Source organism: Equus quagga, chromosome 9 (assembly GCF_021613505.1).
Source record: "Equus quagga isolate Etosha38 chromosome 9, UCLA_HA_Equagga_1.0, whole genome shotgun sequence".
Taxonomy (NCBI): Eukaryota; Metazoa; Chordata; class Mammalia; order Perissodactyla; family Equidae; genus Equus; species Equus quagga.
In genome coordinates, this window is record NC_060275.1 from 29022189 (window position 1) to 29046386 (window position 24198).

General features: G+C 41.1%; 1 protein-coding gene across 2 annotated transcripts in view; it reads left to right on the plus strand.

Annotated features, from left to right (window-relative positions):
* The window catches only part of EPG5 (ectopic P-granules 5 autophagy tethering factor), a 108737-nt gene that overhangs the window by 431 nt on the left and 84108 nt on the right, over nucleotides 1-24198 (plus strand). For both annotated transcript variants that reach the window (XM_046671552.1, XM_046671553.1), the window contains exons 2-9: nucleotides 10239-11183; nucleotides 12446-12689; nucleotides 13850-13986; nucleotides 14893-15000; nucleotides 16150-16223; nucleotides 18799-18904; nucleotides 21054-21168; nucleotides 22070-22220. In XM_046671552.1, the coding sequence (XP_046527508.1) occupies nucleotides 10239-11183; nucleotides 12446-12689; nucleotides 13850-13986; nucleotides 14893-15000; nucleotides 16150-16223; nucleotides 18799-18904; nucleotides 21054-21168; nucleotides 22070-22220 (1880 nt within the window). The remainder of the gene's footprint in view (nucleotides 1-10238; nucleotides 11184-12445; nucleotides 12690-13849; nucleotides 13987-14892; nucleotides 15001-16149; nucleotides 16224-18798; nucleotides 18905-21053; nucleotides 21169-22069; nucleotides 22221-24198) is intronic.

Below are 24198 nucleotides of genomic sequence, written 5' to 3' on the forward strand. Positions count from 1 at the left end.
CCTCTTCCCAGCTTCATCTTTGAGTCTTGTTTCTTTTCTCCCAGTCCCTCTCATGCAGAAAGAGGGAAGGGACCTCTCCTCCACGCGGAGAATGTATCTTTTGGCAGAGCTTCGTAGATAGCGATAGTTAGAAGGTAGACTGTAGTGAAGTGCCTCTTCACTTTTAAAATTCAAGGTGATATTAGTGCTGCTGCTGTTTATTTCTCATCGTCCTGATCGTTTATCATGGGGTGCGAGTGTCCAGAAATCAAACCAGGGCGGGACTCACACAGTAGAGACGGATTTAAATTTTCTGGGTTTCCTATGTTGGTTTGTTTTGTTTTTAGGTGCAGTCTGGGTTTTCATTTTGTTCCTGTATATTCTCTGAAATGACATTTATTTTACAGTGAATAGATTAAATGCTACCCCTGGATGGCTGGACCTGGATAATTTTGGCTTTTCTGAAACTGAATTTACATTAAAGAAGTAAGGAGGTGGGATTACAAGTACAGGAGATTTCTTTTCCTACAAGTGGGTGATGTTCCAGAGAAGGTGTAACTTAAAAATGATACCAAAATCTGATAGTTTCATGGAGACAAGGTTTTAACAGGAAGTGAGTGTTCAAATTACCATATTTAATAAGCTGTAAATGACTCATGTGCATCCCTTTCATTATGATACCTTTTTAAAAGGCTGTAGTGGAGTCATGCACATCAGTGTACCCAGGTCTGTGAGGGGTTCTTCTTTGGAGAGAAAGCCATTTTGCTACCTAATTTCAGAAACAGTTTTAAGAGAAGTAATTTTGCATTCTGTTGGGCTGGTGAAGAACTGTCTAGGCAGAGGAAGAGGAAAAAAGCCATTGATCAGCCATGCCTAGGGGCCCTGAACGGGGACTACAGTAGTGTATAACATGTAAATGCCAGTCTGTAGAGAGCAGAATCTTAATTCTTAATCTCGAGTTTTTTATTTTCAAATGAATGATGAAACTAAAGCCTAGAGAAATGAAGTGATAAGCTGAAAGTCATGCAGTTGGTAGAGAAATCAAGTTAAAGCCAAAAATCTTTATTCTCAATCCAGTAGTTTTAATAGCTGTTTCATATATCTGTATGTGCCTGTTTATGGATAGAATGTTATAAATACTTAATATGTTCCGTTTAGAGGATTCTCTGTCAAGTTGCTTTGTTTAGAAGATGTTTCTAAAATAAAAAAATCAAACTTTTAAATTTATAATGAAAAACCAAGTGCTCATTTTATTGACACATTTCAGGCAACTGTCCTACGCAAACATACATTTATTTATTTTTTTTATCTGTTAAAATTTTTGAAGAGGTCTTCATTCTAGAGGTATTTGGTCAAACCAGAAGTCCTTGACACATACTTTTTCTCACCCTCCAAATCTGTTCAGTCACTAAGTCTTGCCATTTGTATTTCCTAAATATTCTTTTGGTTCTGCCCATTTCTCTTCATCCTAATTACCACCATCCTCCAAGAACGATTTCTTGGATTTCTGCTAAACTGCCCTCTCCAAATTCATTCTTGCTGTCCATTCTTTAAAGTAAAGATGGATTGATGTTTTTATAAACAGAAACAAAACTGATTGCTATCCTTCTTAAAACCTTTCAAAGGCTTCCTGTTGCCCAGAGGATGGAGTCCAAAGTCCTTAGCATGGACTCAGGGCCTTAAGTGATCTAGTTTGTCTTTCTTCTCAGCCTCAGGTCTATCTCTACCATCTCTTTTGATTCGGAACCATATTCCTTCCTGCTTCAGGGCCTTTGCATGTGCTGTTTTCTCTGCCTAGACACCTGTTCCTGTCCCTCTTCATGTAGCTAACTGCTGCTCATTCATAAGGTCTCTGCTTAAACAGCACTTCCATAGAAAAGCTTTCCCTCATCACTCTCATGAGACTGCCCCGCCCACCTGCCAGTAGCCCTCTGCATCCCTGTGTCACTCATCTCACATGTAGTTACTTTGTCAACATCTCTCTTCATCCTTAGACTCTAAACTCAGTGAGGGAGGGACCTCTCTTGTTCCCAGGACCCTTCACAGCCTTTGGAGGCACTTGGCAATGTTTGTTGGGTGAAGGAATAAATACCACAATTGAAGAATATTTCCAAGCTTTGTTACTCAGAGAAAATGTATAGTAAGTTTATAGTAAATTTCCTCTGAGTAGTATGAGAAAATGAACGGAAAAAGTCCAGAATACCAGTGAGGCCCTCATACTTGTCAATCTAGAGAATAAATTCTTCTTTTAGAGTAAATAGATGCATTTCTTAGTGCTGGCTGTGGTTTGGCATTGATTATGAAGTCCTACCTTAACAAAACCTTTATCATCTGTGATATAATTTGGCAACTCTTTACGGAGCTGTAAAGAAGTTCCAAGGCCCAGTTCAGGAAGTGAGTATTGGAAGTGAGTAGTGTTGTGTGCTGTTGTCTTTAGGTAGTTTAGGTGGCTTGTGGCCCAGCAGCTGACCTATGTTCCTCAGTGTTAATTATACGGTAGATGACCTCATATTGTGTCAGTTTGTGATTAACTGGTGCTCATCGCATGATATCTAAGAGCTAGTCGTGAAAATGTTTTCATTTTTTTTTTTTTTAAAGATTTTATTTTTTCCTTTTTCTCCCCAAATCCCCCCAGTACATAGTTGTATATTCTTCGTTGTGGGTTCTTCTAGTTGTGGTATGTGGGATGCTGCCTCAGCGTGGTTTGCTGAGCAGTGCCATGTCCGCGCCCAGGATTCGAACCAATGAAACACTGGGCCACCTGCAGCAGAGTGCACAAACTTAACCACTTGGCCACAGGGCCAGCCCCTGTTTTCATTCTTTTAGTATCATTTTCTGCTAAAATATGCCCTGCATTGGAGGACCCTGACTTTGTTGATCTTGGTAGATGATGTATTAAGGACAGTAGATTTTTAGATTTGGACTTACTCTGAAGAAGCAGTGTAGTTATAGTCATGGAAAGTTTTTTTTATAGTTAATATTAAATTCTAAATGCCAACACGTCATTAATAGTAAGAGCGTATAGTAATTGCTAAGGATAGACTGAGATGTGTTCCAGAAAGCTGATGACAGAAACAGAAAGACCTTTAAATCTCCATCCCCTCTTGCTGCTTGGCCTAGATGATTTTGACCTCTTCATCTTTCCCTCCCTTGAGTGGTTATAGGAGTGAATTTGGGGGATGCTGTGTATTATTATTTAGGTCCTTTTGTGCCTCCCAAGATCCATTCGTTTGTTGAGCAAATACTCATTGATCACCTACAATGTTCCAGAACCTGACGTAGGCATTTGGGAAATAACAGGAAAAAACAAATGGCCTTAATGGAGCTTATGTTCTAGGAGGAGAAGACAGACAAACAAACAAACAAAACCCATAAAAAATAAATAAAATACGTAGTATGTTAAAAGATAATAAGTGCTATGGTAAAAAGAAAAAGAACAGGTTAAGGATTTGGGGAGTACTGGTGAATGGTTAGGATGGGTTGCAATTTTAAATAGATGGTCAGGGTAATCCTTATTGAAAGTAACATTTAAGTAAAGACATGAAAGAGGTGAGGGAGTTAGCCATGTGGATGTTGGGAGGAAAGTGTGCCAGGCAGAGGGAGGAGTTGGGACAAAGGCCCTAAGGCAGTGGCATGCCTGTCTTGTCCTAGGAACTGCAGGGAGGCAGTATGGTGAGGGTAGAGTGAGCGTGGAATAGTTGGAATGAAATCGGAAAGGGTCAGACAGGGCCAGGTCACATAGGGTGTCGTAGGTCATTGTAAGGACTTTGGGTGAAATATGGAGTCCCCTCAAGGTTTGCACAGAGGAGAGGTATGATCTGAGTTATGTGCTTGCTTTGTTGAGAACAGACTGTAATGAGCCAAGAGTAGGAGCAGAGAGATCACATAAGACTGTTGCAGTAATCCAGGCAAGAGCTGGTGGTGGCTTGGATCAGAATTGTAGAGCAAAGGTGATGAGAAGCACTTAAGTCTGGGGAGTTTCTGAAGGTAGAGCTAAGGTTCGCTGATGGTGTGGATGTGGGCTGTGAGAGAAAACAGTCAGGGATGACTGAGATGGGGAAGGCGGTAGGTAGAACAGGTTTTGGGGGCAGATTAGGAGTTCAGTTTTGAATATGCTAATTTGGAAATAAATGACGTTCAAATGGAGATGCAGAGTAGGGTTGAATGTGTGAATCTAGAGTTTGGAAGAGAGCTTCAGGCTGGAGGTTAAGATATGGGAGTAGTTAGCATATAGATAGTTATTTAAAGCCAGAGACTGAATTAGGTCACTTTGGGAATGAGTGTAATATAAAAAGGTCACAAGAACAGAACCCAGGGGCACTCTAATTCTGTGAGTTTGCGGAGAAGGGAGTAACCAGCAAAGGAGTGTGAGGAGCGACCAGTGCGGTATGTCAATGCAGATAATTCACAACTAACCTATAAATCAGAATTGGGTGAGTTTTTTATGAGCCAGAGTGAGGATTATAACCCAGGAAAGCCTTAGAAGGCTTTCCGGAGAAGCATGGGTTTCAGTACAGTTGTATATCCTTTTAGAACAAAGAGCATATATTAAACACACCCAGGATGCATTTCATCAAAATTTCAAAGAGGTGTTTAGTTGCAAATTAGCAGGTCAACATGACTGTGATGTCAGGAAAGGGGCTTATCTGGGAGTTAACAAGAGGGCGTAGGAGGGGAAGTGTGCATTCAAGTGCATTCTTTACTGGTTCAGCAGATGTACAAGGTATGTTTGATAGGCTGTAAGTCAGGCTTGTTGGTTCAAGCCTAATCAGTTTTGAACTTGAATAGTTACCCCATTTACCTCAATATGTGAAAATCGTGTGTTCCCAGTGCCCTTAATGAGAGTGTAGGGTCCTAGAAGCTGAATGAAAAAAGTGTATGAAGGAGTAGGAAGAGATCAAGCATGCAAATGCTGCTGATATATGAAGTAAGGTTGTTAAGAGCAACATGAAAGAAGTGACAACCAAGAGGAGATGTGTTCATAGCAAAATATATAAACCCCATGCCTCCCTCAAAGCCCCTTTACTTGTATAGCGTTCTTGTATATCCCAAGGAGAGCTGATGAAATTGGCCTGAGAGCTCTTGGTCTGATCATTGGACTCCTGTGTCCAAGCCCTTTTTATCTCTTCTGTGCCAGGCATTGTGCAGAGTGGTGTGGATTCAGACGTTAATGATAAACAGACCCTGCCTTTAAAGTAATCTCATGAAAGTAGTCTACAAAATGTATAAAATTGAACCTTCATCATTCATGAAGAAGCAGCTCATCATTATTTTTTTCTCCTATTTTTTAAAATTGAGTTCATAATAGTTTACAACATTGTGAGATTTTAGTTATATGTTATTACTTGTCTGTCACCATGTAAGGGCTCCCCTTCACCTGCTGTGCCCACCCCCAGCCCTTTTCACCCGGTAACCATTCAGCTGTTCTCTTTGTCCATGTGTATGTTTATCTGTCACATGTTATGAAATCATCTGGTGTTTGTCTTTCTCCATCTGGCTTATTTTGCTTAGCATAATACCCTCCAGGTCCATTCCATTTGTTTTCCAGAACTTAAAAAAACTTTATTTTTTTTTGCTTTCAAAAGTGCTCATTGCTTTAAAAAAAGTGTGTGTGTATGATTGTACACACACACACACAGAAATGTACAACCCAGAAATGAAATGCCCTGAATTCCGTCTCCTGGAGATAACTGTTGGTAGCAGTTTGTCGTGTGTTCTTTAGGTTTTTTCCCATGTGTGCACCAACACTCCAGGGCATATATACTCCAGTATGTGTAACTATACTGCAATGTATAGTTAAGTGTGTTTTTCCATGTTTAGTAACAGCGCTTCCATTGCTGTATAATTTCTTGATTATTTTTTCTCCTGTGGAATTGTTTTAACATTGATTTTCTACCTGTATGTAACATATGGAGATCAAAATTAAAGAAATAGAGATTTTTCTTAATCTGTTGGCCATTTTTAGCTGTAAGAAACATGTCTTTTGCTTAAAATAAAATTATGTAAGTACTAATTTTTGCACACATGACATTGTTACTGCGCAAAATTGGGATTCTCTCGCCCTGTGTGCATAAACGGCCGATTAGTTATGGCATCAGCCTTTGGGAAGAGAGATCAGCTTTATTCTGTGAGATTGACCTGCAGGGAGATAGGGGGCCTGTGCCCTCAGATCTGTCTTCCCGATTCAGGATTTGGGGCGAAATTTAAGAGGTTAGGGAGAACAGGCTGGCACGTGGAAACGCTGGTGGCACAGGTTTTGATTGTTGGGCTTCAGGCATTTATGGTAAGGTGTTAAATGTTTATGACAGGGTTCTACACGTTCATGATGAGGTTCTAAACTTTTATGATAGGGTTCTAAACATTTATAATGCACTGGGGAAGGAATTTTAACATTGGATCTTCCTGAATGTGAGGCTCCTTGCTTCTGATAGGAGTCTGACTTTCAAGTTCTGTTTGTGTCCTGGTCTTTTGATTCCAGATCTTTGGTTCCATGATCATTTTAATGCGGGCTCGGCGAGCCGAGGAGTTGAAAGAAAGATTTCTTGGACTCTCAAGGTCTGGTAGTAGTGCTCTTTTATTCAGAGACTAGCATAGAGTAGCATGGGGACAGGACCCATGAGCAGTAAAGAGCTGCAGCATGGGGACAGGACCCATGGGCAGTAAAGAGCTGTAATGGGTTGAGGGTAGGGCTAAATTTATAAGGCATAGGTATGTGAGTTATTTCTTTACAAGACAAAGGAAAGATCATGAAAAAAATCATTAAAATGGTATCACTGTATGTGGGGTCTGGTTATCGGGTGGTCGTATAACTTTGGTTACAAGTCAGGTTGAATCAGGTCAGGATGTCCTGTGCTTCCCAGAGGATGCTATAGATCGGTATGTAGGCCAGGACGCCTTGGGCTTCTCTTCCTGGGGCAGCCTTGATCCTCATCAATTTCAGGTCAAGATTTCTTCTTCTGCACATGTTCTGGCTGTGTGACTTTGCACATTTTCTGAAAGACAGTTCTTAATCACTCTATTAATAAGAGATGGTCTCAGTTGAACTGGTCCTGGAGGGCCCGCGGTTACAACTCGATATGCATGGAGTTCTGTTTGAATTTTATTTTGTGAGCTGTTGTCATTATATGGATAATATGTTCTCATATAGCTTTATCTCTAGTTAACTGAAGTAGGCAAAGTAATTGGCAGCTGGTTTTCTTTTTATTTTTAAATAAAATTTTGTATTTTAAGTGTAAGAATAGATTCAGATTTTGGCATAAAATTTGTTTCCTCTGAATTCATTGGATATTCCCTCTGATTTCTGAGGGGCGTATAAAAATAAACTTCTGAATGTGCTAGAGCACATGGTAAGTATAAATATTGTTGGATAATTCAATAATTTCTTCATGTTAGAATTCTAGTACATAGCACAGAGCTCAGCACACAGTTGGTACTTAATAAATTCTTGTGAATTATAGGTTATCAGTATTGTCTTAAGAAACAGTCATTGAACACAGTGTCAAAAATCAGAGGCAGATCAGATTCAAAGACATAAGCTACCGTCCTTGGCCTTAAGATGCTTGTGGTCTATTTGAGGGGGAGACAACATAAAGATAAATAACCATATGTGGTAGCCTGTGACCAGGGCCACAAGGACGTATTGCAGGAGTTTAGACTAAAGCATGTGCGGAAGGGTTGGTGTGGTCATTGAAGATTTTGCCTGGGGACAGGATTGGAACTGAGTCATTAAAGGCCCTGAATGCCAGAGTTGAGAGTCAGTCTTGCATTAAGTGGAGAGCTGTGACTGTTTTTGTGGTGTTTAGAGCAGTGTTTTAGGGAGACATCTTAAAACAGTGTTTGGGATGAATTGGTGGTGGGGCAGAGGCTGGAGGCTCGGATGCCACTCAGGGCCTGTTCCCCTGTTCTATGCTCTGCGGAAGTGAAGTGAGCCGCGGGGAGCTCACCCCTGCTCCTGAGGCCATGGCGTTGGTGGTGATCTCAGCAAATCCCCTTTCCCTCCACAAATGCATCGCAGAAGTCCTGCTCCTATCCCGGGATCTTTGAGGGGGCAGGGTCAGGCCACCTGCTCAAACAGTTGTGCATCTCGCAATTGTCCATCCTTCCCTCTAGCTTGCCTTCCCAGGTCTGGCTAGTCCATTTGGATCAAAGCACTAGCTTCTCCCTCCTCCCTCCCTCCTTCCCTGGGGCAACTCCTAGGTTAATCCTCTTTGGACCTAACTTCCCAACAGCCACAGGTCACAGGTAGAGTTTTCTTTGGCTTCACCTTTGAAACCCAGAGAAGCACTGAGTTCTGCCCCCAGGGAAAATAACAAAGGCTTCTGTGTTCTGGGAGGGGCTAGGAAGTTTAAAAAAATTCGTTAATTGATTATCTAACCATGTTATCTGTTGCTATTAATATGGTTATGATTATTCCCAGGAATGTAGTTCTGTTGGAAGTGGGCAGGGAAGTTTGGGAGTAGCAGCTGGCGACTTCATTTTGGGAAGAATTTGAAATTACAAGGGCAATCCTGGAGTGAGGAGAAAGGAAGCGATGAGGTGGGGTTGCAGTGGGGCAAGATGGGTCAAAAGGAGGGTAAACACTGTCTGGGGATCAGGCTGGAAAGGGAGGCTTGGGGCGGCCTGTGGGCTGGAGGAGGCGTGGCTGTTTGCTGTGTCTGCTTCTAGCAGGCAGTCTTCTCTTCCAGTTAGCATGTAATACCCCCCGAGGTCCCTTACAGCTCACAGAAAAAGAAGTGAAAATCTTCTTCCTCTATTCCACAGTCCCGGCTTTACTTGCTTACTTTTCGTTCATTTCTCAACTCACTAAATTTTAAAAATCTCTCATCTTTTTAAATTTATTTGTATTATTTTTAAAAACTATTTTATTGAGGTCATAATAGTTTATAACATTATGAAGTTTCAGGTATACATTATTATTTGTCAGTCACCATATATATGTGCCTCATTACCCCTTATGCCCATCCCCCAACAACTAATCTGTTCTCTTTGTTCATGTGTTTGTTTCTCTTCCACATATGAGTGAAATCATGCAGTGTTTGTGTTTCTTTGGCTTATTTCACTTAACATCATACCCTCACAGTCCATCCATGTTGTTGCACATGGGACAGTTTTGTCTTTTTAATGGCTGAGTAGTATTCCATTGCATATATATACCACCTCTTCTTTATCTGTCCATCAGGCAGTGGGCACTTAGGTTCCTTCCACATCTTGGCTCCTGTGAATAATGCGGCACTGAACATAGGGGTGCATAAGTCTCTTTGAATTGTTGATTTCAAGTTCTTTGGATAAATACCCGGTAGTGGGATAGCTGGGTCATATGGTAGTTCTATTTTTAATATTTTGAGAAATCTCCATACTGTTTTCCATAGTGGCTATACCAGTTTGCATTCCCACCAGCAGTGTATCTCATCTTTGTTTTTAAGAGCTTTATTGAGATATAATTCATACACTATACAATCCACCTATTTAAAGTGTATAATCCAGTGGTTTTTAGTATGATCATGGGGTTATGCAACCATCACCACAGTTAGGAACTGCCAAACTGTTTTTCGTAGTGGCTGCATCATATTACATTCCCACCAGCAATTATGAGGGTTCTGATTTTCCTACATCCTTATAATCACTTATTATCTGACTATAAATAGTCATCCTACCTCAATAAAAAAAAGAGAAAAAAGCCAAAAAATATGAATAAATAAAAATTATGTACAGTATATAAAAAAAATATCATCCTAGTGGATGCGACATGGTATCTCGTTGTGATTCTTTTTTTTTGAGGAAGATTAGCCCTGAGCTAACCTCTGCTGCCAATCCTCTTTTTTTCTGAGGAAGGCTGGCCCTGAGTTAACATCTGTGCCCATCTTCCTTTACTTTATATGTGGGACGCCTACCACAGCATGGCTTGCCAAGCGGTGCCATGTCTGCACCCAGGATCCGAACCAGCGAACCCTGGGCTGCCGAAGCGGAACGTGCGCACTTAACCGCTGGGCCACGGGGGCCCGCTCTCCTCCTCCATTCTTTAATCATAGTTTGCTGCTTACTTTGATGTGTTTTTTGGTTGGACTTAGACTAGTGAATCTTCCAAATTCAACTTACTGAAAATTCAATACAAAATATGAAACACATTGCTTATGAAATGAATTTAGATTCCATTTATTAAATGATAAAATTTAGATTTTGTATGCAATTTAAAAATTTCCTCACATTGAAAGCATCAGTTATTATTATAAGTTATTTCACGTTATAAATCTTGTTTTTAGGAAAAGAAGAAATATGAAGCCCTTCGGAGGGAAGAGTCTGATGAAGTCTCCCTTCCAAAACCCTCCAGAGAGCTGGAAATCCCCACTCCAGCTTGTGAATTCAAAGGAGACAATCTGAAGGTGTTAACTGATTCCCAGCTCCCACATGATGCCAGTGGACAAAATGAGAGTGAAATGTTTGATATACCACTCACCTCCTTAACTATAAGCAATGAAGGGTCCCTGACTTGTAACACAGAGACCCTAAAGGAAGAGGAGGAGACCAGAGCCTGTGTTGAGGACAATGCTGTCAAGCTGAAGGTCGATCCTGGAGACAGTGTTGGAAGCAAAGTAGAAACCCCCAAGAACTTTACAGAATTAGAGAAAAATAAATTGGTACAATGTGGATCTTCTGAAAGCACACTGCAATCTAGTTTTTCTTATACTCAGCAGGAAATAGAAAATGTACAAGTCATAGAAACTCAGAGTAGGAAAGAAGGCAAACAAGCCTTGAGTCTTTCTTCAGAGGTGCTACAGAGTGTTGGCTTGCAGAGTTCTTGTGAAGCCAAAGACATTTTTCAGCCACCTAGAGTGAAAAAACTGTATCCCCAGTTGCCAGCTGAAATTGCTGGAGAAGTACCAGCTTTGGTGGCCGTGAAACCCTTGCTTCGTAATGAGCGACTCTATCCGGAGCTCCCCTCTCAACCAGAACTGGTACCATTTACTAAAGAACAGCTAAAAACCTTTGAGCCTGGTTCATGGCTAGAAAACGTTGAGTCATATTTGGAAGAATTTGACAGCATGGCTCATCAGGACAGGCATGAATTCTATGAGTTGCTTTTGAACTACTCACGGTGTAGGAAGCAGTTGCTGTTGGCTGAAGCTGAGCTACTTGCTCTAACGTCTGATTGCCAAAATGCTAAAAGTCGCCTTTGGCACTTTAAGGAGGAACAGTTGTCTGTACAGGTATATTGACCAGTGTTCTGTAAAGCGTTCCGGAACCTGGGGAATTTGCAGTGGAGTTGCTGTTTCTGTGATGCCATTGAGGTCTGGAGTCTGCTTCTTATACCCACACTGACCCTGTCTTAGCCCAGGGTGCTACAGTACAGGAATCACAAAGTCAGGTGCCCACGGGGCCAAGCAGAAGCAGGCCGAGGGGGATGATGGTTATTGGGTAAACTCATGCCTGCTCCAGTGGGGGCAGCTGTTCCTGCATTCTGGCTGATTGTTGCTGTGAGGTTGTGTTGATTCAGCATTGCCACGTCTTATAATTTTCCGGGAGAAGCTAGAAATCTGGATTTTTATGTGGGGGATCTTGATTTGTAAATGTTGGCAACTAAATGCACACACAAACACGCACACACAATAGAGGCCAAACAAGTCATGTCTCCAGGTCAAATTCAGCCCATGGACCATTTAGCTTGTGACCTTGGGCATAGTGCCAGGAACATCCAATGGATAGAAAGGGTCAAGGAGAGGATGATCCATGGAACAAGGTCAAGAGGTCATGTACTAGGGAAAGCAATAAGATGTGACCCTGTGAGGGCCAAGGTGAGCATCAGGAAAGTCATTTCATAGTGATGTGGGAGGGTTGCCATTCTTGACAAGTTTGGCAGTGAAGGGAAGCTGGAGGAGATATCAAGGAGAAACACGTGATTTCCCTCACTCCTCATCCTCATTCATTGGGAGATCTGTGTATTTCTCTTTGTAGATAGAAAGGAGTCTGTGGAGAGGGAAACATTTGAAAATACTGAAAAAGAGAGGATAGAATCAAGAACACAGCTGGATGTGTTAGTATTGGAAAGGAGAGAGGTTTCTTTTGTTTGAGCAGAATCACAAAGAATGATGAGGGTAGGTATGGAGATCTTTTGAGGTCTCTTGAAGTTGTGGGGATATCCCATTGATTTCCATGTTTATAAAGTAGAAGGTAAGATCATCCAATCATGAGAGTCTTAGGGATGAGTTCTATTTTTTTTACGCCTTTCCCCACCTACTTCCCATAATTTCTCTTCTCTGAACTTGTGGTGCATTAGTGATTGCCTTTATACTCCTTGGCGCCTGATTATATATTCCTTTATTGTTCTCTGTGTGGTAGTATTGTCCCCTCACTGTCATTCATAGACTCTTTGAAGATGGTACTGAAGCCTACACCTCGTATACCTGCTGCCTGATTATTCCAGGTGCAAAGAGTAACTGCTTTCAAATTTTACGCTTTTGTCCAACACTAGGGTATCTGTGCAGATCAAGTGAAAGTTTCAGGCTATCATCGCTACCAAAGAGTAGAGATGAATGAAAATGCACTGGGGGAGCTAAAGAAGCTATTTGATGCCAAATCGGAGCACCTCCACCAGACCCTGGCTCTGCATTCTTACACTTCTGTGCTCTCGAGGTTGCAAGTGGAGTCTTACATCTATGCATTACTCAATAGTTCGGCTGTTCTGAGATCTTTAGCAATTCATCAGCAAGGCCAAGGTATGTAAGTAATGAGAGTCTCACTCTTCTGTTCTGAAATGAGCAAAGGATGAGTGGTACAATCTAGTCGAATGACTGTGTACTAATTGGTATTATAAGGGACTGTTTGTGGTTACTCTGTTACCTTGCCTCCCCTAATATAGGATTGAGATCTGCGTTAATAACATTTCTTGGGAGCTGTGCCAAGTCTCCGTTTCCCAAGGCTGCCATTCATTCTCTGCTTCTCTAGGAAGCCAAAGAGCTTGCTTTTTATCATTAATGTCCCTTACTGTCCTAATTACTGTCCTAATGTGCTTGTTACCAAGTTGAGTCCACATACAGTTGTGTTTTTTTTTTTTTGAGGAAGATTAGCCCTGAGCTATCATCTGCTGCCCAATCTTCCTCTTTTTGCTGAGGAAGACTGGCCCTGAGCTAGCATTCATGCCCATCTTCCTCTACTTTATATGTGGGACGCCTGCCACAGCATGGCTTGACAAGCAGTGCATAGGTCTGCACCCAGGATCCGAACTGGCAAATCCCGGGCTGCCAAAGCACAACATGCAAACTTAACCACTGTGCCACCGGGCTGGCCCCCAAATACAGTTTTTGATTGTAAATCAAAGTACTCAGATACAAAATACTCAGAATGCTTTTTCATCCTCTGTCTCTTGTACTTTATTTTTGCTTGTCCAGTTTGTTGGGCTGTTTTACTTAATTTTCATCAGAGAATCTATAATGTTCTGAATTTTTCATCTTATTTGGGGTTTTAAGAAATTAGTCTTTACTGTATGATGTGTTAAGTATTAATTATGCTAATGGAACTATGCAATTTTTATTTCTGAGAGAGATATTTTCATCATTTAAAGTCAAAAATCCTTCCCCGCTCATTGTTTTCATAACTAATCAAAGAGCTGGGGCTAGCCTAGAGATCTGCATATTTCTAAGTAAAAAATAAATTTTCATGAGGTTAATTTTCTCTTGCTTTGAAATACTTCACAAAATTAAATACGTTTTTGGTTTACATATAGTAGAAATTCAGATATTTTGATGCAACTTTTCTCCTTGGATTTTTATCTGAACTAAAAGTTTGAAGAGATTGTTTGTTTTAAGTGGAGACACTAAAAATTCTCCCCAAAACACCATTTATGTGGGACTCATTTAATCCTCTCTTTAATTTGTAGCTTCTAAACAGACTGAAAGCATTCCCTCTGACCTTTGTCAGCTGAAGGAATGTGTTAGTGTCTTGTTCATGTTCACCAGGAGAGTTAATGAAGATACTCAGTTCCACGATGACATTCTGCTCTGGCTACAGAAATTGGTAAGGGAACAGAAATAGACACAGTAGTCTTTCTTTTATTTCCCTGTTAATTTAAGAGTTATCTCTTGTTTCATTATAGTTTGTTTTTTTAACAGCTTCATCAGCTATTTCATTTAATGTGTTAATTGGTGACATTTTCTTTGATCATGACACATGGAAATAAGTTACACTTACCTAGTGCACTATTAAGCGCAAAGTATTTTTCTCTTTGATAAACTTTAAGCTAAATAATCTCAGGCCTTCAGTTTAGGAAGAAATGGAAATGTGGGAAGCATGCTAAATTTAAGACTAGATGTGTATTCAGAATATAGGTATCTGGTCTGAAAATTTTCCATATCATTTCTTTTTATCATCTTATGTTTAATGTTCCATTTAGTTGTGCTTTTAGAAAGAATGTTAGGGAAAAAGAAAGATATCAGGACTTGGGAAACTTAGGAAAGATGTTGGATGTGTTACAGAGGGAGAGTTTTCTGTTTCTTGGTGGTTTCTCACTGGGGCTGACTTGGGTGCTTTTTTAGGTTCATACTGGAGTTCTTAACTATGGGGTGAGGTTCCAAACATACTTATTTGGATTTGAGAAACTGTTACAGACCGAGACTAGATTAAACTACTTGACTTATATCTATTCACATATGGCTCAGAATGTTAGTGATTTGTGATTTGTCAGATAATAAAAATAGGCTTTGCAGAGAAACTACTTATTCTATTTTTATCATAGTACTCATAGATTCATAGGCCTCTGTGTGCTGCTGTGGTGGACACTCAGCCTGTCAATAGTATATCTTATGTCTGGTTATTCTTTTGAAAGATTCATGTATTTAAACATTGGCTAAGTGACTTTACTAGACCCCTAGATACATTTTTCTTCTTTTTAAATAGTGAAACCATATGTCCTTTGCCATTCAGGTATCAGTGTTACAAAGAGTTGGCTGTCCTGGAGATCACCTCTTCCTTCTAAACCATATTCTCCGATGCCCAGCTGGCGTTAGTAAATGGGCTGTTCCTTTCATCCAGGTATGATTAATTGCCTTCTGATTTTGAGGGGGATGAGAGAGATTTTGTTAAACACTTTTCCTGAAGAAATTGCTTTTGGAAAAAAAATAAACTACTTAGAAAATATTGATATTTAAAAGAAAATTCTTGGGGCTGGCCCTGTGGCCGAGTGGTTAAATTCGCGTGCTCTGCTTTGGCAGCCCAGAGTTCACCGGTTTGGATCCTGGGCATGGACCTACCCACCACTCATCAGGCTGTGGTGTGGCGGCATCCCATATAGAGGAACTAGAGTGACCTACAATTAGCATATACAACTATGTACTGGGACTTTGGGGAGAGGAAAAAAAAAAAGAGGAAGATTGGCAACAGATGTTAGCTCAAGGCCAAACTCCTCACAATAAAATAAAATAAAATTCTTAAAATATATCTAGTATATACTGTAGGAGTTTTTAAGCTGAAACTTCTTGGGCCACCCGTAATTGATGAAATTAAGATAGAATTGCAGAAGTTCAGTTGTAGTCTGGCTTGGTAGGTTCAGTAGTATTTAATTCTATAAAATTTCTGTGCAGGAAGGCTTGCTAGGACTTTTTTCTGTAATACTCAACACAGCTTCCTAAATTCGTCCACCTCACACCACAGTTGGTACAGGTAAAACAGAAACCACCAGCATCTCAGAGTTCTTTAATTCTGGCAGAGATCTGGGTCTGTGATCAACCCTCATAATCAACATCCAAGTTATAGATTCTCTTCTCTGCTGCTTGCCTTTGGGTTGTTTGTTACTCATAGCAACCAGTCAGATGGCTAGAAGCCAAGTGTATGCCAAGTTCAACTTCTCTACCTTACCTTTTCTTTAGTATTTTTGGTGGGAAGAAGTTTGAATCTTTTTAGGTAGAAGAAAGTTTTTTTAATCTTTGGGTTAAAATAGTGGTATTGTCCCTCGTCCCATATTGTTACAGGTAATTGATGTAAAATGCTCAGCTACTTCTGCTCTTTGAGTGCGGCTGAGTCAAGCAGGTAACCCATGAGCTGTGTTCTCATTCTTGTGGATTAGGTGCCAGTTCCATCTTCGTTTTCATAGCAGCTCTCTTTGTCAGAATGCTGGTAGACTAAGATTATGGATACTTGGGTTGTTGGTTTTCTACAGTATGCCTTTTCCTTTTCTGATTTCAGATCAAAGTGTTGAACAACTCCTCGGGGGTCTTTCATTTCATGCAGTCCCTTGCCCTGCTAATGTCTCCTGTCAAGTAAGTGTGGAATGGCTTTGTGAAATATAAACTGAAATGCTTCTTTCTACAGAAGGATTGGCTTCCTAAACTGCCCACATCCGAAGAACTGCTAAGGGAGGTGTGAGCATTCCAGAGTTTAACATTGCACATTTTCTTTGGGTTTGATACCCTTCATCCCAAAGTGACCCTATTAACTGCTTATGTGTAAACCACTAATGTTTTTTGGGTCCTCCTTTTTAGTGGGTTTGCCTCTCCTGTCATATGTTACTGTGAGAGGTCATGGGGAGACGAAAAAGGTCATCTGTTCTTTAGAAGAAGAGATTTAGTGGCAGAGGGAAAAAACCCCAGAGATTTAAGTGCTATTCTGTGAACTATGATTGATGCACTAGAAATGAAGAGATTAAAGAGAGTAGGGTGCAGTAGTCAGGGTTCCAAGTGGATGAGCTGGATTTGAAGAAAGGATAGGATTTCTGTAGGAGAGAAGGAGTAGGGAGGGACATGTAGGTGGGGGGGGGAGTGGAGTGAGCAGTGGCCCAAAGTACAGTAAGGATAGCTGTGTAGAGGACAGGTAGGAGAGCAGCTTGGCTGGAGTGAAAGGGTGTGTGGGAGATAGTAATGAAGATGAATAACCAAGGTGAGTTCAATTATACAAGGCCTTGATGTTAAGACAGAGGGATCTAGATTTGATATGGTCTGGCCTTTGTAGCACTTGAGGGTTTTTGAATAAGGGTAAAGTTGTTTTTTTTTTGTTTTTTTTTTTTTGTTTTTTTTTTTTTTATTGAGTTATTGATAGGTTACAATCTTGTGAAATTTCAATTGTACATTAATGTTTGTCAGTCATGTTGTAGGTGCACCACTTCACCCTTTGTGCCCACCCCCCACCCCACCTTTCCCCTGGTAGCCATTAATCTGTTCTCTTTGTCCACATTTTTAAATTCCTCATATGAGTGGAGTCATACAGAGATTAACCTTCTCTAACTGGCTTATTTCACTTAACATAATTCCCTCAAGGTCCATCCATGTTGTTGCAAATGGGATGATTTTGTTCTGTTTTGCAGCTGAGTGGTATTCCATTGTATATATATACCACAACTTCTTTATCCATTCGTCTGTTGCTGGACACTTAGGTTGCTTCCACGTCTTGGCTGTTGTAAACAGTGCTGCAATAAACATTGGGGTGCATAGGACTTTCGGGATTGCTGACTTCAAGCTCTTTGGATAAATACCCAGTAGTGGCATGGCTGGATCGTATGGTAGTTCTATTTTTAATTTTTTGAGGAATCTCCATACTGTTTTCCATAGTGGCTGCACAAGTTTGCATTCCCACCAGCAGTGTATGAGGGTTCCTTTTTCTAAGGGTAAAGTTGTTTTTAAGGAAGGCTAGGACGGACTGGAGGCAGAAGAAGATATGCTTCTGCTTAATTGAATTACGGTTATAGACATCTCGCTCTCCTGGCTCTGAAACCCAACTCATTGTCAAGAGGGTGCATCATTAAGTGGGGGAGAAGGCAGAGTCTGTGTCTAGGTGACCTTGAACAGTATTACTACCACCTGCTCTCCGTCCTGGAAAGCTTGTCTGCCTCCAAGCCTGAATTGGGGTAATGGTGGTGGGAAAGAGAGAGAGGGGAACCTGAAGGTCATCCTCCGAGGAAAGGATTAAGTGCTGACTAAGTAAGGCAAGTGTGGGAAAGGAGTGGTTTGGACGTAACTCTGTAGATGCCTGAGTCTGAGTGACTGAGAGTATTGGCAGCCCTAACAGACCGAAAAGACAGAAAGGAGAGCTGTTTTGTAAGGAGGAGAGTTTGAGGTCACTGAGGCATACAAGTGGACATGTACAAGTGACAGATACCAGTGGACGTTTGCAGCTTCAGGATTGGAGCTGAAAGGGCAGCACTAGAGCCACAGAGCTGGAAGTCCTGGAAGAAAGTTCCTGGTTAAAGGAAGGAATGGGTGAATTTTCAGGGTCAGGCCAGAGAGGACTCAAAAGGGGCCTGAGAACCGGCCTGTGGTCTAAGAGGGGAAACTTCTCTGGTTACGCCTGCTCATCAGATCCAGCTACCACTTTGTGAATCCTGGCTGGCAAAATTCCCCAATTCCTCTCTCTTACTGCCTAGATACAGGGGCTGCGCCTACACGTGGTAGATAAATTTGACTTAATGTTTTTGCATTTGGATGTACTTTTTTGCCCTAAACAAGCTTCTGCATTACGTGTGGATTATCCTTTTTTATTCACTGAAGTATGTTTCCTAAAGTCGTCTGCCTGGCAGCACTTTGTAAGCCTGGTTGGAGTGAAGGTGCTACAGCAATCCCTGCGTGCATGTTGATGTCCCGCTGTGCGCAGAGCTGTGCTAGTGTAACTGCTTTTCTGCAGTTACTCACATGACTAATTCAGAATAGTCGGGGTCTCTACAGCAAAATGAGCGAGGTGTTAGTCCCCTTGGATTTTATGGTTCTTGTTTCTTGTTTACTAATTTAAACCGTTTGAAGATTGGATCGATGCCTGACTCTTCCTCAGGGTGAGTAGATGATCCAGAATGCAGCCATGCCGGCTTTCTCTGGTTAGGTGATTGGAGTGATTTCCCTTGTCCTTTAGAAATCGAGCAGAGTTCCTGTGCCACATGAAGCCCAGTGAGCGGAAGCCGTCCTCCTCGGGACCTGCGTCTGGGACGTGGACACTAGTGGATGAGGGAGGAGAAGAGGTAACTTGTCGTGTCTGCATTATTTGATTCATATTTTTGTGCCAAGTATTGTTCTAAGTACTTTTCACATATTATCTCATTTAATTCTCTCAACAACCCCATGAGTCAAATACTGATGTGATCCCCATTTTACAGTTGAGGAATCTGAGGTGCAGGGGAGTGAAGGAGCCTCTGGAGCCTGTGCTCTGGGCCAGTGTGCTGTGCTGCTGCCCTTCCCCAGAATATCTTCCTGTTCAGCTGGGAGAATTTGAACCTGGGAACATTTTCATATTGTGTAAAATTTATTTCAGGATTTTCTTTTATGTAGTAACAGTCCTGGGCTTGAGCTCTCCCCTGAGTCTGTGTCATAAAGAGCGGGAGCTTTCCAGGGTTCTCCCTTGGCTCATACAAACTCCTTATCCAGATCTTCTCATTTGAAAGGTAGAAGATGGTTCTCTGCCTTTGGTGAGAATTTAATGATCAAAGTCCAATTTCTCGAGATAACACTTGTTGATTTTTCTTTCTGCTGTACACATGGTTAGTGTGTTTGTAAAGAATTTTTCCTCTGGCTAGTTATCAGTCCTAATGCTTTTTTATGGTCCAAGTTCGGATTTGATATTCTTGTCCAGGATGGCCAGGGACCGGATTTACTAAAACTCCTTCTCTTTAAAAGAAGTTGAAAGTTTGCCGTGGACAGTTGTCAGAATGACAGCCGGGTCAGCTGTGGGGATCATGTCTGTGTGTTTAACCACATGCTCATTCAGGAATGGGGAGCCCCATCACACTTACTTTACTCTTCCTGGATTTGCAAGAGGTGGTGAGATGGTGGTCAGTGATGGGGACACGCAGACATCTTTGCTAGAGACTGAACAGTCATACTAAGGAGAGCTTCTTGGGAGCTGGTGCTATTTGCGCTTTTAAAGATTGTAGTAGAGCAGGGTGTTTTTTTTTTTTTTTTTTTTTCCAAGAGTGATCTTTCCTGAGAGAGAGGTCTTTTTTCTGGTATGTTTTCTGCATTTAATCCTGGAGACAGGTAATGATTAAGGACTCTGCAGTGGTGCCTGGCTCCTGGGTAGCACTCATTAAATGTTGAGTGATTTCAAGAACTTGGGGAGTGGATGAGAATATTGAGAGTGCTGTTGACTCAGAAAAGGCCACGAGGAGGAAGGCTCTCTCCATTAGCCACGTGAGTGGTAGCTTGACTCTAGATGTGTGTTAGAACCACCTGGGCAATTTAAAAACCTTGCCCAGGCCCACACTCAGACATCCACATGTTTAAAACCCTCCCTGGTGATTCCCATGTACAGCCAGAGTTGAGAACTACTCCTCTAAGTAGAGTTTCTGAGGCTCTTGTTAGCCATTTAGGAATGTTAGAGGGTAAAAATGAGTGTGTTAAGGAAATCGTGAATGAATTACATTAATCCCTTGTTGAAATTGAGGTGATATATTCTTCAAGATCTCTGGGTAGTTTTATGTTTTTAGAAGGCCTTCCCTTCTGAATGTAGTATATGTTAGGACACAAATCAATTTGGTTTCTAAGATGACTTCAGTGCTCTGTATCAAACCAAAAAATGCGAAGATTTCCCCTCTATAATCCCTGTGTATGACCATTGTTATTTTTATCCTGCTTTCAGCAGCACTAATTGATAGCACAACTTCTGTTATCCATAGCAAATGCTAATTGCTTCTTAAAATTTTTAATTTACTTTTTTATTGAAGTATATTTGCTAATTGCTTCTTGATAAGTCAGTTGAGTGCTACGGTAGACCTTGACTTGGGGACAAGAGACTAGTAGCTAAAATAACTTGGACTCTAGTATGTGGTTCTTTAATTGTTGTTGTCAAACCACTGAGCTTTATAGTAGGATACGCACTCCATAGGCATTTTTTTTTAAGCTTTTTTGAGGTGGAAATTTAATGATAACAGTTTCAGCCACCGAAGAATAGACATAACCCAGATACACATAAAATTGTGCTTGTATTTTCAGGGGATTTACAGTCCATCTATGGAACTGATGCTATAAATCTCTGTCCTGGAAGAGAAGTCCGTGAGACTCATGAGAATACCACATATGTACCACTGAGACCTGTGATAATTTACTTCCTGTAACTGTAGACCATAGTGTGATCTGGTCAAATCAGCTGACATGATTTTGCATCTTTTCCCTTAGGATGAAGACCCTGAGACCAGTTGGATTCTCCTTGATGAAGATGACTTGGTTGTCCTTTTATCACAGTTTCCGTTTCATGAACTCTTTCAATATCTTCTTGGGTTTAAAGCAAAAGGTAGACTAATTTCTTTTTCGTTTCTTTTCTTTTTTTGGTGAGGAAGATTGGCCCTGAGCTAGCATCTTTGCCAGTCTTCCTCTTTTTGCTTGAGGAAGATTGTCACTGAGCTAATGTCTGTACCAATCTTCCTCTACTTTTTGTATGTGGGACACTGCCACAGCATGGCTTAATGAACATTGTGTAGGTCTGCACCCAGGATCCAGACCTGCAAACCCTGGGCCACTGAAGTGGAGCATGTGAATTTAACTACTGCACCACAGGGCTGGCCCCTAGACTAATTTCTTTTGTCTTATGTAAAATGGTTGATGGCAAGCCCAAACACAGGGATCTCAGCATGAAGACTTATGACTTGTGAGGCTGGCCCCATGGCATAGTGATTGACTTTGGCGTGCCCTGCTTTGGTGGCCAGGGTTTGCAGGTTTGTATCCCAGGTACGGACCTACACCACTTGTCAGCTATGCTGTGGCAGTGACCCACATACAAAATAGAGAAAGATTGGCACAGATGTTAGCTAAGGGCTAATTTTCCTCAAGTGAAAAATAAAAAAGACAACTAGTGCAGGCTGCTGATTCAGGTTCCCCTGTACCTGGCCATTCTAGAGAGATGATTGCATCACACCTTGATGAGGCTTCCTTCCTTTTTCTTGTGCTTGTAATTTCCTGCTGAGTGCTTAAATGCAAAAAGGCTCACTAGCTTGACATTGCCCAGCTTTCATAAATTGTTTTAATTTTGTGCTCTGTCTCAGGTTTCCCGTTTCATGTTGACATAGGAGCCAGAGCCATGGGGATTGTTAGTTCTTCACCTTGGCTTTGTTCCTCATTGAGGTATTGCCACCTGTATCCTTCAGTGTTTTCCTGTTGTAATTGTAATTTTTTCCTTTTTTCTGATTAACTTCTAGGCGATTATTTACCTGAAACAACAAGACCTCAGGAGATGATGAAAATTTTTGCCTTTGCTAACTCATTAGTGGAACTTCTGGCTGTGGGGTTAGAAACCTTTAATAGAGCACGCTATAGGCAGTTTGTGAAGCGAATTGGTTACATGATCAGGTAATACAGCTGTTGGTACATCTATTTCTACTTGTTTTCACCCTGGTCGGACACAGATACTGCATGACTGGGATGATGGACATTTTGGTGTATATTTCAGTTCTTATTTATCGTAAAAGTAAGAATTTTGTTTTTCACCATCTAACAGATGGGAATTCTGTAAATGCTTCCAGTCAGAGTATTTGGCTAATTATCTCAAATTTAACTCATTTGCTAGATGGTAATTGTTCTTGGAGTCGGGATCCTCAGAGCAGCTGCTGGGTTGAACTTGGCCAGAGAAACTGAACTTGGTCAAGGAAAAACCAGGCTCTTTCCCCTTCCTTTGCTCTCTCTTTTCTTCTTTCTCATAGCGTTTGCCTGGAAATTGTCTCTTAGTTATGGCAAATTGGCAATAGCTCTTTGTATCATTGTTTCCTTGTTTTCTGTCTTACTTATTCTTATTCTAATTTCTGTTAAATACCATTTAAAGAAAGCTGTGAAGACTTCAGTGGCTACTGTATTTGAGCTGAGAAAGCATTATCATTTATTTGAGTGAGAAGTGGGTTTATGTTTTTATTATCAGGTATGAATACATTTTGAGAATTTGTGCTGCTTTTTGTTGAATTAATTTTATATTCTCTTTTCTGCATCATCGATTTTTGTGTCTTTACTGGTCATTCCCTACAGAATATAAATATGTTATTATTTCTTCCAACGTCCCTTTCCTCCAAAAAACTGCAAAACTTCTCCTCCTCCTCACTGTTGTTTCCAAAACAAAATTGATTTTTATTAACTTATTTTAGATGTATATTCATCAGCTTTATAAAGCCAGGTAAATGATTACAGGATGCCCTGAAAGGCTGGGGGTTACTTTTGAGGTCTAGAGAAAGCCTTCGGTAGAAGGTAATGAAAATGAGATGATGGGAGGAGGGATGGCTGGTAACTTGGAGAGTAATTTCTTAGAAGCTAAAAGCCTATCTATTATCAGAAGTTCAGACATTCATTTTCTGATTCTGCTTGGTAAATATAATTCTTTTCTTTTAAAGATTAGCACCTGAGCTAACATCTGCTGCCAATCTTTTTTTTTCTCCTTCTTCTCCCCAAAGCCCCCCAGTACATAGTTGTGTATTCTAGTTGTAGGTCCTTCTGGTTGTGCTATGTGGGACACCGCCTCAGCATGGCCTGATGAGCAGTGCCATGTCCGTGCCCAGGATCTGAAGCAGTGAAGTCCTGGGCCGCCAAAGTGGTGCGCGTGAACTTAACCACTCAGCCGCAGGGCTGGCCCCTGATTATTCTTTCTTTGTTTTCCATCTGCTTACTTCTCTTTGTATCTATCACAGATTCTTCTCATACTTTCCGCTTGTAGAACAGTTTTCTGCAAGTTCACTCTCCTTGGGTCATCTTTTGGTTCCGGTTTTTTCTCTCCATTTGCACTTGAGCTCTCCACAATCAGATTTTCCCCCCAGCACTATCCAGACAGCTCTTAAGAATGAAAGTTGCTAATGAACTTTGTGCTACTAATTCAGTGGCCAATTCTAAGTCTTCATCCTGCTTTACATCTTTCACATAGTTCACATGGCAGCCTTTCTCATACTTCATCACTTTCTCCTCAAAAAATTTTTCCTTTACTTGGTTTCCAGGATACCACATTTGCCTGGTTTCTCCTCTATTTCCCTGGTTATTCATTTTCTGCCCCCTTGGTTGTTTCGTTCTCACCTCCCGAACTTCTTAGTGTTGGAGTGCCTCAGGGCTCAGTGCCTGGACCTCTTCACTTTATCTGAAGTTGCTTCTTTGGATCTCCCCCATTCTCATGTCTTTAAATATCATCTCAGTAACCATTACAATTCTCAGAGTTATATTTCCAGCCCATACCTCTCTCATAAGCTACTAACTCAGCACCTCCACTTGGATGACTCACGAACATTGCAATTTAATGTTCCCAAAGTGAACTCACTCTTCCCGCCTCCCAAACTGCTCCTCCCAATGTCAGTAAGTGGCA